At 43.9% G+C, this 13,163-nt stretch overlaps 2 protein-coding genes across 2 annotated transcripts; both read left to right on the top strand.

Moving 5' to 3' along the window:
- Positions 1–2,451: 2,451 nt before the first annotated feature.
- Positions 2,452–7,764, top strand: LOC143177201 (uncharacterized). The gene is made up of 5 exons (XM_076375030.1): positions 2,452–2,634; positions 3,029–3,109; positions 7,044–7,277; positions 7,355–7,471; positions 7,562–7,764. Exons 1-5 carry the CDS (start codon positions 2,553–2,555, stop codon positions 7,699–7,701), a joined length of 654 nt encoding a protein of 217 aa, XP_076231145.1. The 5' UTR covers positions 2,452–2,552; the 3' UTR covers positions 7,702–7,764.
- Positions 3,231–5,784, top strand: LOC143188725 (uncharacterized). The gene is made up of 2 exons (XM_076393140.1): positions 3,231–5,058; positions 5,218–5,784. Exons 1-2 carry the CDS (start codon positions 3,231–3,233, stop codon positions 5,592–5,594), a joined length of 2,205 nt encoding a protein of 734 aa, XP_076249255.1. The 3' UTR covers positions 5,595–5,784.
- Positions 7,765–13,163: the final 5,399 nt, after the last annotated feature.

Raw genomic sequence — 13,163 nt, 5'->3', positions numbered from 1 at the left:
CCACGCGCTATCCCCGCTGAATGTAAACTCACCCTTCTTTCCCCGACACGCTTCAACCCCGTAGCGTGGGTAGACCGGCTCCGGTGTAAATCGTTTTCTAACTTAAACGATTGTCGACGACAGACCCAGAATTAATCGTCTGAACACCGATCCGTGGACCACGACATCCGTGCTAATTACTATTAAGTAGATCATTGATTCTCTCATGGTGTTACCCTATTATGCTTGTACCTATATTGAAAATTTCTTTAAGTCAGAAATTTTATTTTAGCTTTAGAAAATTAGGGCAGTATTTTCTTAAGAATTGTAATAATTTAGCTTCAGTGAGAAGAGTGATAAAGAAGAATGTAGGTATAGTCTTTCCATTTTTTGGCCCATCTTCTGCTTGGGTCCTCAAAATTCTTCTAACCCTTGTACACGAGCAATTTATTGTAACAAAAGAGGCGATTTACGAGCTAAACAGAGGAAAAGATCGTGGAAAAGGAGTCGCGGGGCAAAAGGAAAACAGTGTAGAAGTGTACGTGAGCGACTAAAGGTAGAACGTCACGTTTCCCCGAAGACCTCCGGGGAACGATGTCTCAAACGACCACGAGGGAACCACGGGCGAAACGCACCTGCACCAAATTCTGTCCTGTGTAAAAGTATTGACCCCCGAACGAAGAGGGGGTGACGTTGGTACGTGCGCGACGCCTTGATACGCGCGTGCCACCGGGACGATAAGTTTGTCATAGCCAATTTATACAATTGGCACGGTGGCTCCTCCGCTATTTGCCACCGGGGACCCACGAATTTATGGCTAATGTCCCTCCCTCTTCTGCTTTCGCCGTACGTCTCTCCGTTGGACCGTGAAAAAATAACCGCTATTTCCGCGCGGGAATGATGGCACGTCGTGAACGGTAGCCTTCGCGATGCTTCAAACCGGCCACGATGCTGCTCGATGTCGTGGTTGGATTTGGCTGTCGGATCCGTGATTAACTACTCCGTGACCAGAATCCTCTAGAGAGATGATCAGAATTCGAGGAGGCAAAATTTTTCAGCTGATCGGTAAAGAACATTCTTCTACGCGTACTGTCGCCTTCAAGCAACTAGAAAAGTCTATTCAAATTTAACAATTAGTTTGTGAATAAGCTAAGTAATCAAATAAGTATGTTTTTCTAATTACAAATTAAGTAATCAAATAAGTCTGTTTCTCTAATTACCATTTTCAAGAGCTGCCTCTGATAAATTACGATCAACGAATACTCTCCATAGAAGTAAGAGAGTAATCTCGATTGATATTGAAGGGTGGGCAATGTTTGTTTTGATTGTACGAAGGACATCCCATCGACCTTTCACCCTTCTGTATGATCCCCTTGCATTTGGTATTCAGACGGGCGGATCCCCTGGATCCGTGTAACAGCATCGGAGACATGTGTCACCGAGCACGATAGGTGGCAGCGGCCGGAAATAGCTGTTTAAAATTGCATCGAGGGCTCACCGTTAAGGGCACGTGCGTTTTTTAATGTCCCGACGAATGCTTACGATAATGTCCTTTAAGCTTTTATTAACGGTTAGCTACGGTACGTGGGCCGAATCGCCATGGCCATTCGCATGCGACATCACGAACGACCAACGGATCTCCTCCGGGAGATCTGATAACACGTAAGACATTTATTTTTTCCCGAAGAACCGGCACGGAAGCGCCGATTCATCTCGCGTGTCATCCTTTTTCTGTCAACCACGGCCTCCGACAAGATCTACCTCGCCTTCACCTTTGCCCGATCATATACAACAGGATCATATATGACATTGAAAGTTTTATTGGCTATCTTTGACTATGATTTTTAGACTGCCAAAGAGTTTCGTCTTTTTAATATTAAGAATCAAGTGTAGTATGTTTTTTAGCTACATTTTGTGAAGTTTGTACTGCAGGAAAAGTTTTCATCAGGAAATAAATGCTCGTTTGAAGAATAGGTCGAGTGAAGAAAATGAGACAGTCAGGAAGCATTGAAACTAACACGTTGCACGCAAGTTTAGTGGTTTCGGATCAATAAGGAGGCAATCCAGGAGAAAGAGAAGTGTCCATTATGGCATTAAGCGCGTGAGAGGGTCTCTAGTCTCATGGGGAGAAAAGTTTTGGCAATGAGTAACCGAAGTCCAGACTGTGGGCTCCATGAATCGACGAAACTTGTCCCGGTTGATTTGTTGGGAATAATTATGTCCATACACTAACTTCTTGACGCGAAAGTTACGTTTATGACTACTTTGTCCAGATTTCAATGCCGAAACATTCCAAGTACATACGTGAAATTTTTTAAAGTTTCATCCATGTAAATCATGACAACACTGTCCATGCTCGATGTTACCACTGGAACCGAGCGACGAAGGGAACGAAAAAAAAACAGAGAAACGAGTTAAGAAAAGCAGACTGTCTGTTGAACCTATCAATTACTCCTTGAGAGATCAATCAAAACAGAAAATTCAGAAAACACCGCCGATAACATCTGGAAGTTTTAATCAAAATTCACCCAGTATCCACGATTGCGAAAATACTTCCTTCACATTCAAGATTCATGATGCTACGAGGACATGTTGGTTCAGTTGAGTTAATACGAGGAGTCTGTAACCCCTTTTTCCGAAGAAATCTGTCCGCAGGTAAATGACTACAGTATCCGTGTACCAGAAGCTCATTTTTTAAATATTGCGTGTATTTCAATCCAACATAATACGATACAATTTTTAAAAATACTGTAGAGTTACAAATTAAAAAGAAAAATTAATGATGTACTGATCTTCGAGTTTCTAGCGTTTGACATATAATCACTCTTAGTTGCAATATTAATACTTTCATATTAAGAAATGACTAGTATACACGCTATTGTGGGAACGTAGAAAGTAACCTCCAAGAGTTAGCTGTGCACGTGTTCACATTCCTTCAGTTCATTCAGTAGGAAAAATTTCTGTAAAAATTTACAAGTAATAGCGCTATAGAAGGGACAAATATTGTTTACTTCCTAATGATTTTAAATAATATACTTTTTTTCTACAGCGTCGATAAGGTATGCTGACGAAAAAGACAAAAAGAAGGCAGATGGAATCTTTTCTTGGTTAAAAGATATTTTCAAGTCCGGTGAGAAACCTAACATTTATGTCTTAATTTAAGTGTCTAATAAGACTTCTATAAACGATTTGATAACACAAATCTCACCGACACATACATTATTATTCGCATCCGCACAAAAACAGCGCTAATGTATCGCTTTATAGACGATCGGACCCACGAAGCTCGAAACGCGATCGATCGTGAAGCGACCGTGACAGCACTCGATCGTCCGAAGGTTAATCGAACGTCCTTAAGTAATTTTAAACTTGGGACCGTGGCTGACAAGAGTTCCAGCAGTGTTAGCAAATTGCCCGTGTCCTCGGCGGTGATCCTTGAGAAACAGATCGCCACTTTTGGCGACCTCAGAAGTCCCCATTTGAAATTCAGTGGAAAGCTGAACGTGAACTCATCAACAATCAAACATGTCGACCTCACTGATCCGTACATGCGTCGCCTGCGTCAGAAGCTCTTGACTGTGCCAGAACGAAGTGACGTTCCCACCCGGACGATCATGAGCTTTAATCCTAGGAATACGAAGCCACCCATCAGAGAACCAAATATGCCAGAGAAACAGCAGAAAAAGGAAGACAAAAAGGACAAAAAAAAGAAGAAGCCTGTGATACACACGGAATCGGAAGGCTTCCAAAACGATCCCACTTTAATGGCAAAGGACAATCTTCACGACAATTTGGACGTGAACTTCCGTAACCAGTGGGGTATAAGGATTCCAGAAGTTGAGAGAAGCGACTTCCAAGTAGGACAGGCTTGGGGCCAAGTGCAACACCTAGAAAGCCCAACAGCTATTAGCGGCATGAATTATTCGGCTTCTCGGGCCTCTGCAGCCTATGAAACTGAAGCAATTGAAGCGATAAAGACCTTTCAGTTAACGATGAGCGCCACGAAGGACACCGAACCGAAAACTGAAGCCAAGAGTGAGGTAGCGACAACCGACGTTGCTAAACAAACTACGGTAGCCGAAGCTGAAGTAGAAAAAAAAACCGAAGAGGTGCAACGCGTAGAATCCTTAAAAGGAGTACTCAAGGCAACCTCCAATATTGTACCAGATACTACCTCCGTCGATGAGGAATACAATATTCCACATGAAACGGACTTTGATGCCGAAATTTCCGCCTGGAAGGACCTTGTTCAGAAGTCAAAAGTGCCTGTGGATCCTTCCAGGGAAGAATTTGAACGGGAATCTTCTGCGAGAACCGTGGAGATGTTGTCGATACGACCTGAAGCACCACAGCCGAAGCTGGATGTGCAAGCAGTGCCGTCTAGTGAAGACGCATTAAAAGAGGAAGAGGAAGAACAGGAGTTACCAGGCGAGTACAAATCACCCGTCAAACCAATGGACGTAAAGAACACCACTAGCGAAGTCCAGAAAGTAGACACTAAGAAAATTCATACAGGATCCCTATACAGTTTACTATCGAAAATAGTGGATAAGGACACGAAGATCATAGCCTCGGGATATTCGACGAGCTCCGAAAGCGGCTGGGGAAGACTAAAAGAGACATTCGCAAAGGCAACAGAAGGAGCGAAGAGTAGTCATCTTACAGACGCAATAAAACCATCGAGAAGCACCGACCATTCAATGAAATCTGTTGGTGCTTCTGAACCATCTTCTGGAGCAGAAGAGCAACCGCCGCCGCCGCCGCCACCCCTACACCAGCAACAGCTGTCAAATGTGAGTCAAAGTCAGATGGAAGAAGATGAATTTGCTGATAGTTTGAACGCCATTGCTGACAAGGAAATGGAAATTGCGTTGAGTCAATCGCATCAGGAGAATCAAGAGAATTTCACGAGATCAGGGGGTGGCATGTCAGTTCGACCGGAGCTGAGAAAATTCGAAGTTGAAGAGAGACGAAGCTCTCACTCGGAAGACTTTCACAACAGCTTCGATTATGCGAATCCGTCGTACGAAGATGACTACTACCATGGTTATGATTCTATGTCGATGGAACCTGTCACGGGTTAGTAGTAACATTTTCTCTGCGCTTTTCATACTATTTCTTTTGCGTCCTAATATTTTTATTCTAAAAGTTAATTTTCTTATAAAAATATTATTCTGAGTCTTTAAAGATTATTTTTGTTGAGTTTGGGTAACGACTATGTTGCATGCATACTTTTAGAGAAACCAGCTATCGAAAGAAAAAAAATACCACAGCTACCAGGCCCTCTTCCGAGAGAAGAACAGGAATATGATGCGAAACAGGAGCAAATTCTTGCTGAAAGCGCTGCACGAAGTACTCACAAGTTGTACGACAATTATATAGTACCTGACGGTGATTACGTAAGGGTAGCGGGCGATCCGTATCCCTATAACCGAGATTACTTCGAGAAATGGCACATGCCAGGAACTATTTACAAAGAAAACTCCTCTAGTAGAAAAATTTTAAATTCTCCTGATTCCGCCGGAGATAGTGACACGCAACCATCAGTTCGAAAGATGTCGCACGATGCCAGAGCCTACGCGGAGACATCACAGGGCAAAGGTGTGCGTGATTAAAAAGCAATAATTGGATACTTATCGGCCTATTGATTAACCTATAGTACTTTTGTCCAATATCGACTTAAATACGGTGCGAACTAAAGAAGCTTCTCTGCTGTATTGGAATTTTTTCAAAATATCCCTTTATAATTGTATAAACTCCGGTACGTTTCATTTGCATGAAAATTATTGTATATTTTTCTTTGCTTGTGTCCAATACTGTGGCAAACATGTCTGAAATAAAAATAAATTTGATTGGAAATGAAAGTTGGTTCGTGTAACTCGTTCATCAAGATGTCCTTCTCTGAAATGCCATTTTGACATTTTCTGATTCTTCTACAACGAACCCCGGACGTGACGTTATGACCTCGTCGATGCACACGTTTGCCCTGTCCACCTCAGGTCGTGGAACAAAACGACGCGTCGATGTTTCGAGATTAAAGAACAAGCGTCGTGCCAGAAGGATGAGTAGGTTTTGCGTATCGTCTTTGGATCGACGCGTGATGCCTGATTGCCTGCAATGTGACGTCCCCGAGAAATATGTCTTGAAGCCTCGAATGAGAACTCTCTTTTGCCCGAGGACACTCTTCGACGAACAAATCGACGACTGGACTCGCAACGGCGGAATGCCACGGAGATATCATCAATGGACCTGTCGCGACCAACCATTCTAACTTCCTGGTGAGTGTTCGTTTCGGGTCCAGATATCGGCTCGTTCGACCTCCTTTCAAACCGAGTTTGCGATTCTGACGAACGTAGACAGCGATATTCTTGGCAATAAAGGCGCGAGAAAAAATGAATAGATAAAGCGGTCCATGTTTGTTAGCCATCGCAGTAATTAGAAACGCGGTGATATGTGGAACAAGGTTAATACGAGAGTTCCTGTGCCCGGCGTGTAACCGATCATTACGCGATTTCTTGCGGCATCCCGCGCTTGGTGTAAATGATCGCTGATGGGACTCGAACGTAATTAGCGTATCTGACTACACGGTATTTGCGTTACATTAGCGCTGTATGTGTAGCAAACGATCACGATTGATCGATTAATAAAATGGAAGTAGTAAATAATTTTATTACCGAATAACGATTGTAGAGAGTAAGCCTTTAAAAGGAACGAGCAGCAGACTATCCTCGAATGGTTTGTTTGCAGAGTAACGTATTATTTCTGGCGAAGGTAGCGGGTAACAGGATATCTAATGATCGTTTGCGTCTTGATTCTCCGCTTATTTCTTTACTGTTGACGCGAGGTAAACGATACGTACTGCTCCTAACATAATGTACTTATTGTTCGAGCAATCAACTTTTAATATAAATAGTTATATCAGTATGTAGCTTGATATATGTATGCAGATGGTTGATTATTGGGATCATAAATTATGGTATCACAGCTGGATAATTCTATGGATTTTAGCGAAATATCAGCGAAATAATTTCTTTATTAACAATTGACGACATGAAATTTATCAGATGCCCAGAAATCAAACTTAACCGGACATGAAACAGTTTTGTCAACTCCTCCTGATTCATTATCCTCGGCTGGACATGGGCATGGAGCTGATGCTATCGATAAAGAGGACGACCTAAAAAAGCTCACCGATAGAGATAAAGGTTCCGCACCCCGAGTGGAAACTATTCAACCAGACAGTAACCCTTCCCTGCACGGGGTCAGTGGGAACATACCCAAGAACTTGAGAGAGGATGGTCAGGTCTACTTTTGCCACATTATGGGATCATTGCACAATCGGCAATTGAAATAACTTCTGTTACTGGCTCTGCAGAGCCGAGCGACTTGGTACAACGACCGAAACCAGAGAATGTATCGCTCGATGAGAGACGGAAGGAAGAGGAAAGCAGAGAGGAGAGTATTCATGCTATTAGACAGGCGCAATTGTTGTGTACGTATTCGAGCAAGTTTCGATTTTTAATACATTCGATAAGATAATTTACACAAAAATACTAGAGACTAACTCTATTAATTTTTTTAGCGGTAACTAAACAAGAAATTGAACAAATTTACGAGTTGAAAAACTATGCATATCTCCGGCCAGAGGAAATGAAACACTTACGTTTCAATGTACAGTCAAATCCCGGGGCACGGGATCCAGAAGAAAGTCCTTCCTCTTAATTGAAAATTGTTGTTAAATACGGTCAGAATAGTTTGAAGTCTGTAAAAGGTGATAAATTTAGAGTGTATCCCGTTTGTGTTTGATTACCCTTTATTTCTCTAAATCCTTAAAGTAGGTAATAAATGTCGTATTAGTAGAATGAGGTGTTGTTTTTTAGTCTCTTATTCAGCGTAGTAAATTGCATAATAATAACATAATTATAGGTATATAGTTAATAATGCAATATCTATAAATTTGTATCGTGAACGATAAACAAATTATTCGAATATGAGCGTTTTAATTGTTTAAAAAGGCTAATCCGGAAATAAGACATATTCGAAGTTAACGCCGGAATTCGCCACTGGGGGCAGCATCTACAGGCGCGCCAAACGATACTCGAACATTTCGATTTCTCGAATCAAATCTAGTCATCCAACAAGGAACGTAGCGTGACGAAAACGCGTCGTGGTGTGACAACCCGCGTTAAAGACGATCCAACGTCCTCCAAAAAGACTCGGCAGATTCGCTGCGTAGGAGAAATGCATCCATCGTATCTCCTGAATGTAAGCTATTTCTTCTTATCTAATAGCATACTCTTTCCTATTGAATCTTTGCCTTGGAGCAATAGAGGACAACACCTCGAAGAAGCAACTTAAATGCCACTACTCTTTGCATCGTATCGTCTTTACAAAACTCTTGATAATCATCGATGGTGATCTCACTCTGTACGTGCATACGCTCAAGCATATATCGACGTAATGTTCAATATGCGTAGTGTTGAGGTTAAGGACTCCCTCGATTCCTCCTAAATCGAGCAGATCGGTGGATCGAGCGTTCTGTCATGGATCGAGATGTAAGGAAAGAGGTAGATGAGTGGTGGGGGGGATGATAAGGCGGCGAAGGATCTCGGCTAGGTCGTTGGAACGGACACATGTACTTAGGCGGGCGGTGTGCATCCTCGAGGATGGTGAACGTCGTTTCGTGCGAACTATCGACCCGCGGCGCGAGATGCGTGCCTACCGCTCACGAATGCTGCTTCTGCCCGGAGGCTGTTATTTCTCCGCCGGCAACATCTCTGAATCGTCCACCCTATCTAATCATTCAAATCGCAGCCGTCCTAATCGCGGTACACGCACGCCGTCTCGCTGCCCCATCGCTCTTCCTTACCTCCCCTCAACCGCCACCACCAATAACGCAATAACGCGTCGAGAAGCATAATGTTAGACCACGAGGACGATCCAGCCACTCAACAGGGGGATTTGTACATACATACATATATACGTGTACGTAATTAGGTAGTATACTTCTACTCGAGTTGGTGTGCAGTCAAACTGTACAAATGCGTCTTATCAGTAACTATTTCCTTACATTCTTGTTTTTCTTGCATTTCATTCTTCTGATTATGTCAATTTCATCCGAAATTTAATTTTTATTCTTCATGATTTTTTAATCAAAATCCAAAAAGATTAATTTCTGTATAGAATGATTCATATCTGCACATGCGCAGAAGTTTACAGATTGACCCAATAGACGTAGACGTATTGGCTGAGGCAAAGAAAATTGCGTACTCCCTCATAAAACATCGGCAACTTTTTCGCGGCGCCGTGATTACGTAGAGATCAAGGCAAGCGACGTTATCGTTCCATAATTCGCTCGTCAGGACGTCCCGTCCTCGATACTTTGTTTCTTTATTCGCGAGACTAACGGCTCCGGAATAACGAGTTTCGCACGATCGGTCGAAGATGATTCTCCTTTGAAGGACTCGGGAATAAGAGAAGAATCGCGGCACGGCAATCAACGTATCGTTACACCATTTTTCAAGATCGCCTTGATTCGGTTTTCTGCGCGAGAAAATTGTGAGCATCGGGCAGAATCGCGAGTACCGTTCGATCTGCTTTTTAGAAATTTGCACGGAACAAGAGGTGATACATGAATCAAAGTAGCGATGGGCAGAGCGAAAGGCAATCTACTCTGCACTAGACTGAAAATTGTAGATATTTAGAGAATATGTACTTCGATGTTGGTTCGATGCTGTATGAGTTCTCTAGAATCGCTTGCAATATTACGTTTACGCTTGAATGCAGAGACAAGGATGTAAAGGCAACGTCGTTGAATGTCGTCCTAGCAGCATTAATTACTTTGATTTCGAACGGGTAGATATAAATTTTCACGTCCACGCAGGGCCCATAAAAGTGTACTGCTGTCCAACAGGTACCGCAGTCGGTCCAAGATTGGCATTGGTAGCAGACAACGGTTTTATTTACGACTAGAATCGCTGACTGCTCCAAGTTCGCTCCTCCTTGACCCTCTCCTCCGGTTCTCGCGGGGGTTAGAACGATCCTATCTCTTGGACGTGGCCGCGGATCATTCCCTTCGGAGTCGCTGCACTATAAAAGATCGCCCTATGGTTGTATATTACTCACGCCACCGTGTTTTCACTTGGCGCGGCGATCGGCGCCGATATCATAACTCCTTGTCGTGCCGTCGTTCAACCAGCGAATCCGACCGACGACGAGAGCCTCCTCTTCGCCGGCGATAGCAGCGCCGATATACCCGGCAGCCCTGTAACGCGAGGACCAAGTAATCTCGATTAGATAAGCTTTCGTTCGAGGTTGGCCTTCACGTGCCTTTCGTCGGAAAGAAAATTCAAAAATGTGTCCCCTTAAAATATAATTAGACTTCACTTGAATCGTGTATTTCATCCCTAGAATTTGCTCGTCAACCATTAGGCTGTTGATCGATGGGGTCGAAGGTCATCGAAAGAGCAATGAAAGCGGCTTCCTGCGACGGTGCGATTATTCCAGGCGAACCACCGAAATAGATGGTTTACAGCTTCCCTTAAATACGTCAGCGTTTACGCGTGAATTCTTGAAAGTAAATCGACGAAGAATGTTTTCGCACGACGCCAGCACGTCACGAGCCGTAGCCAACTTAAACGCTGGAAGCGCCGCCTCGAGCCCCACCCTCTCGCCCAAATCACTCGGTTATTATTAATAACGCGAACGAGGCTTTGTTTACGGTGTCGCGGGCTGTTAAGTGCGTCTCTCGAGCCCTCGATGAAATCTTCGACCTCGGTCGGTTTAGGCACGCGATCATTTCCGTCAGCCTTTGCTCGTGGAGAGCACGAGACGCTTGAGACGCTCCAAGGTATCGTGAAGTTAATTGCTCGTATAATTCCAAGTTTTAGAGACTACCCTCGTTTCTTAGAGAAAGTGTCAGCTCAAGTTTACTGTGACGTTTCGTAACATTTCGGAGACAGGTTGAGCTCTTGAAAAATTCTTTTAGCGGGGACAAGAGAAATCATTGGCGCGATCTCGAGTCGGACGACGGCCAAGTCCAGGGGTGCAAGTCACCCCGCGATCATTCCACGCACCGTAGTGACATCACAAAAAATCACGGTGCCGCTTTCCGGCCGGATATCTTTCAATTACCCGTTAATATGATAGGCGGCGGGCGTAGTTGCAAGTCACTGGCACGTCGTTGCCCGCAGCCACGCACGCACACACTAGCCACAACGTGATTAATCGACGTCAACCGCAGACCACGCCGCGCAACCTCCGCGGGGAGAATTGTCGAACGAGTTGACACGTCGATCCCTGGATTTACCCCCTCTTCCGTCACCCTCAGCCCTCTACCTCTTGCTAATCTAATCGTGAGCTGCGGTCTTGGCTAGGTGAGCTCCTCTTTGCCATCACCTTTCAACAATTTTCTATTTTTTGGTTCCTACAATTTCACGTAGGTGTAGTATACACGTTGTAAGTTCGACTAACAATCCCTGACTAATTTGAAACCGGCACTGAAACAATAGGCTTTTCTCTCGCAAGTGACACTCAGCCGGTGTTGTTTCCCATGGTTCGTCAGGGGTGGAAACAATTCACAGAGGGATGTGGCGTCGCTCTGAAAAGGCATCGAGGGTCTCTCAATTCGTAATTGAAACGGAGATACAGCAGTTCGATAAATGAGAGACTTGGAAGAGAGTGGGAGTGATATTTTTGGGTGAAATATGTATGGGTAAATCGTGAAACCCTCGTATGTAACTTCTTGTGGAACGTTTCGTTATCAGAATAAACTGATCGTCAATAGGGGAAAGGCGTCCACGAATGGTGATTGCATTAGTTGACGCACAGCATTCGTCGAAATCATTTTCTCGTTAACGCACCAGAGAACGCAATAACTTCTTGTCTGACCTTCGAGCTGTCGACAACTTGCGAGAATTAATTGTATCCGTGACGAACGTTCGATCGTAATCGAATTCGCGATGATCGAGCGTCTCGACTTTGATTAAATTCCCCTAGGTTACGGTCTCCAAAAAACTGAAAGTAACTATCATTTCGTGAGTGCTCTTTCAGTACACAGAATCGTCTGCTCTTATTATATTCTGTGACAATTCAATGCTATTCCTTTTGTCTAAAAGATAAAAAAATTATTCAGTGAACAATATCGAAAATTTCGAAGGAATTCATGTACAATTGATAACATGGAGGATGACTAGTAGGATAACAAAGTTGCAGAGAGATACGAAAGACTGTGCAAACATGCCAGCTGTTTTGAAAAGGGAACTCCGTGAGTTCTGAACAACGTGTCGCGGGCTGGCGCAGATTCACGTGCATGTGTTTAAATCGGTATTAAGTACATCAGCGGCGGCGATGGCTGCGCTGGCGGAACAGTGCCAAGAGAGCGAAGTCAAACAGACGTTTATCTAATGTGTAATGGCATAATTTGCGAAGGGACTTAATCACATCAGTGTTACTTGGCCCTCCAGCGGAGTGGAATAAGCTGATCGTGTCTCAGACTTCCCTCTGCCTTGCCGCTTGCTTACTATTCGTCCGTGGAACCAAATTATATTACACCGTAAAATTATTAGGGAACGGCGAACCGTGATTAATTCGACGACGTCGTTTTTGAGCCACAACCGACGAAATTGTGACAGGTCATCCTATGCACTGAATGACAGAGTGATACCTATTTTCGTTTGAAATATATTTTCTTATAGAGTAATGTTAATTTCAGTGAATATACATTAGCTCAGAAGAAGGAAAGCAGTGTCTAAGGAGAAAACTGAGTGATCCAAATTTACCCATTTCTCGCATAAACTGTTCCCCTTCCCACCTAAAACCATTCATTACATCGCAAACGAGCTTCTTTCATCTTCGAAACGCTCGGACCCCGATAAACAAATTGTCCACGAAACGAACGTTCCCCGAACGGTCGTTTCTGCCATGTAGAACTATCGTCCCCCGGTGTCGTGCCTATAAACAAGTCGTCGTGAACGTCAGCGTACCAGCTGTTGGCAGTGTGCCCCTGTTGACATAACTTTGACAAAGTCGTTGACAAAGTCTTCGTTCCAGCCGTTTCTTTCTCTTGCTCGCGGCCACGGGACCATTAAGACCCGATAAATCTTTCGGATCGTCGAGCGGTACTATTTTCATCCGGTGTGAAAACACGTCGCATCGCCTTCTACCCTTGTCTCGAGCTCCTGTGG

This window comes from Calliopsis andreniformis, chromosome 3 (assembly GCF_051401765.1).
Source record: "Calliopsis andreniformis isolate RMS-2024a chromosome 3, iyCalAndr_principal, whole genome shotgun sequence".
Classification (NCBI taxonomy): Eukaryota; Metazoa; Arthropoda; class Insecta; order Hymenoptera; family Andrenidae; genus Calliopsis; species Calliopsis andreniformis.
The sequence above is the reverse complement of the archived record's forward strand: the minus strand, read 5'-3'. Positions and strand labels throughout refer to the sequence as shown.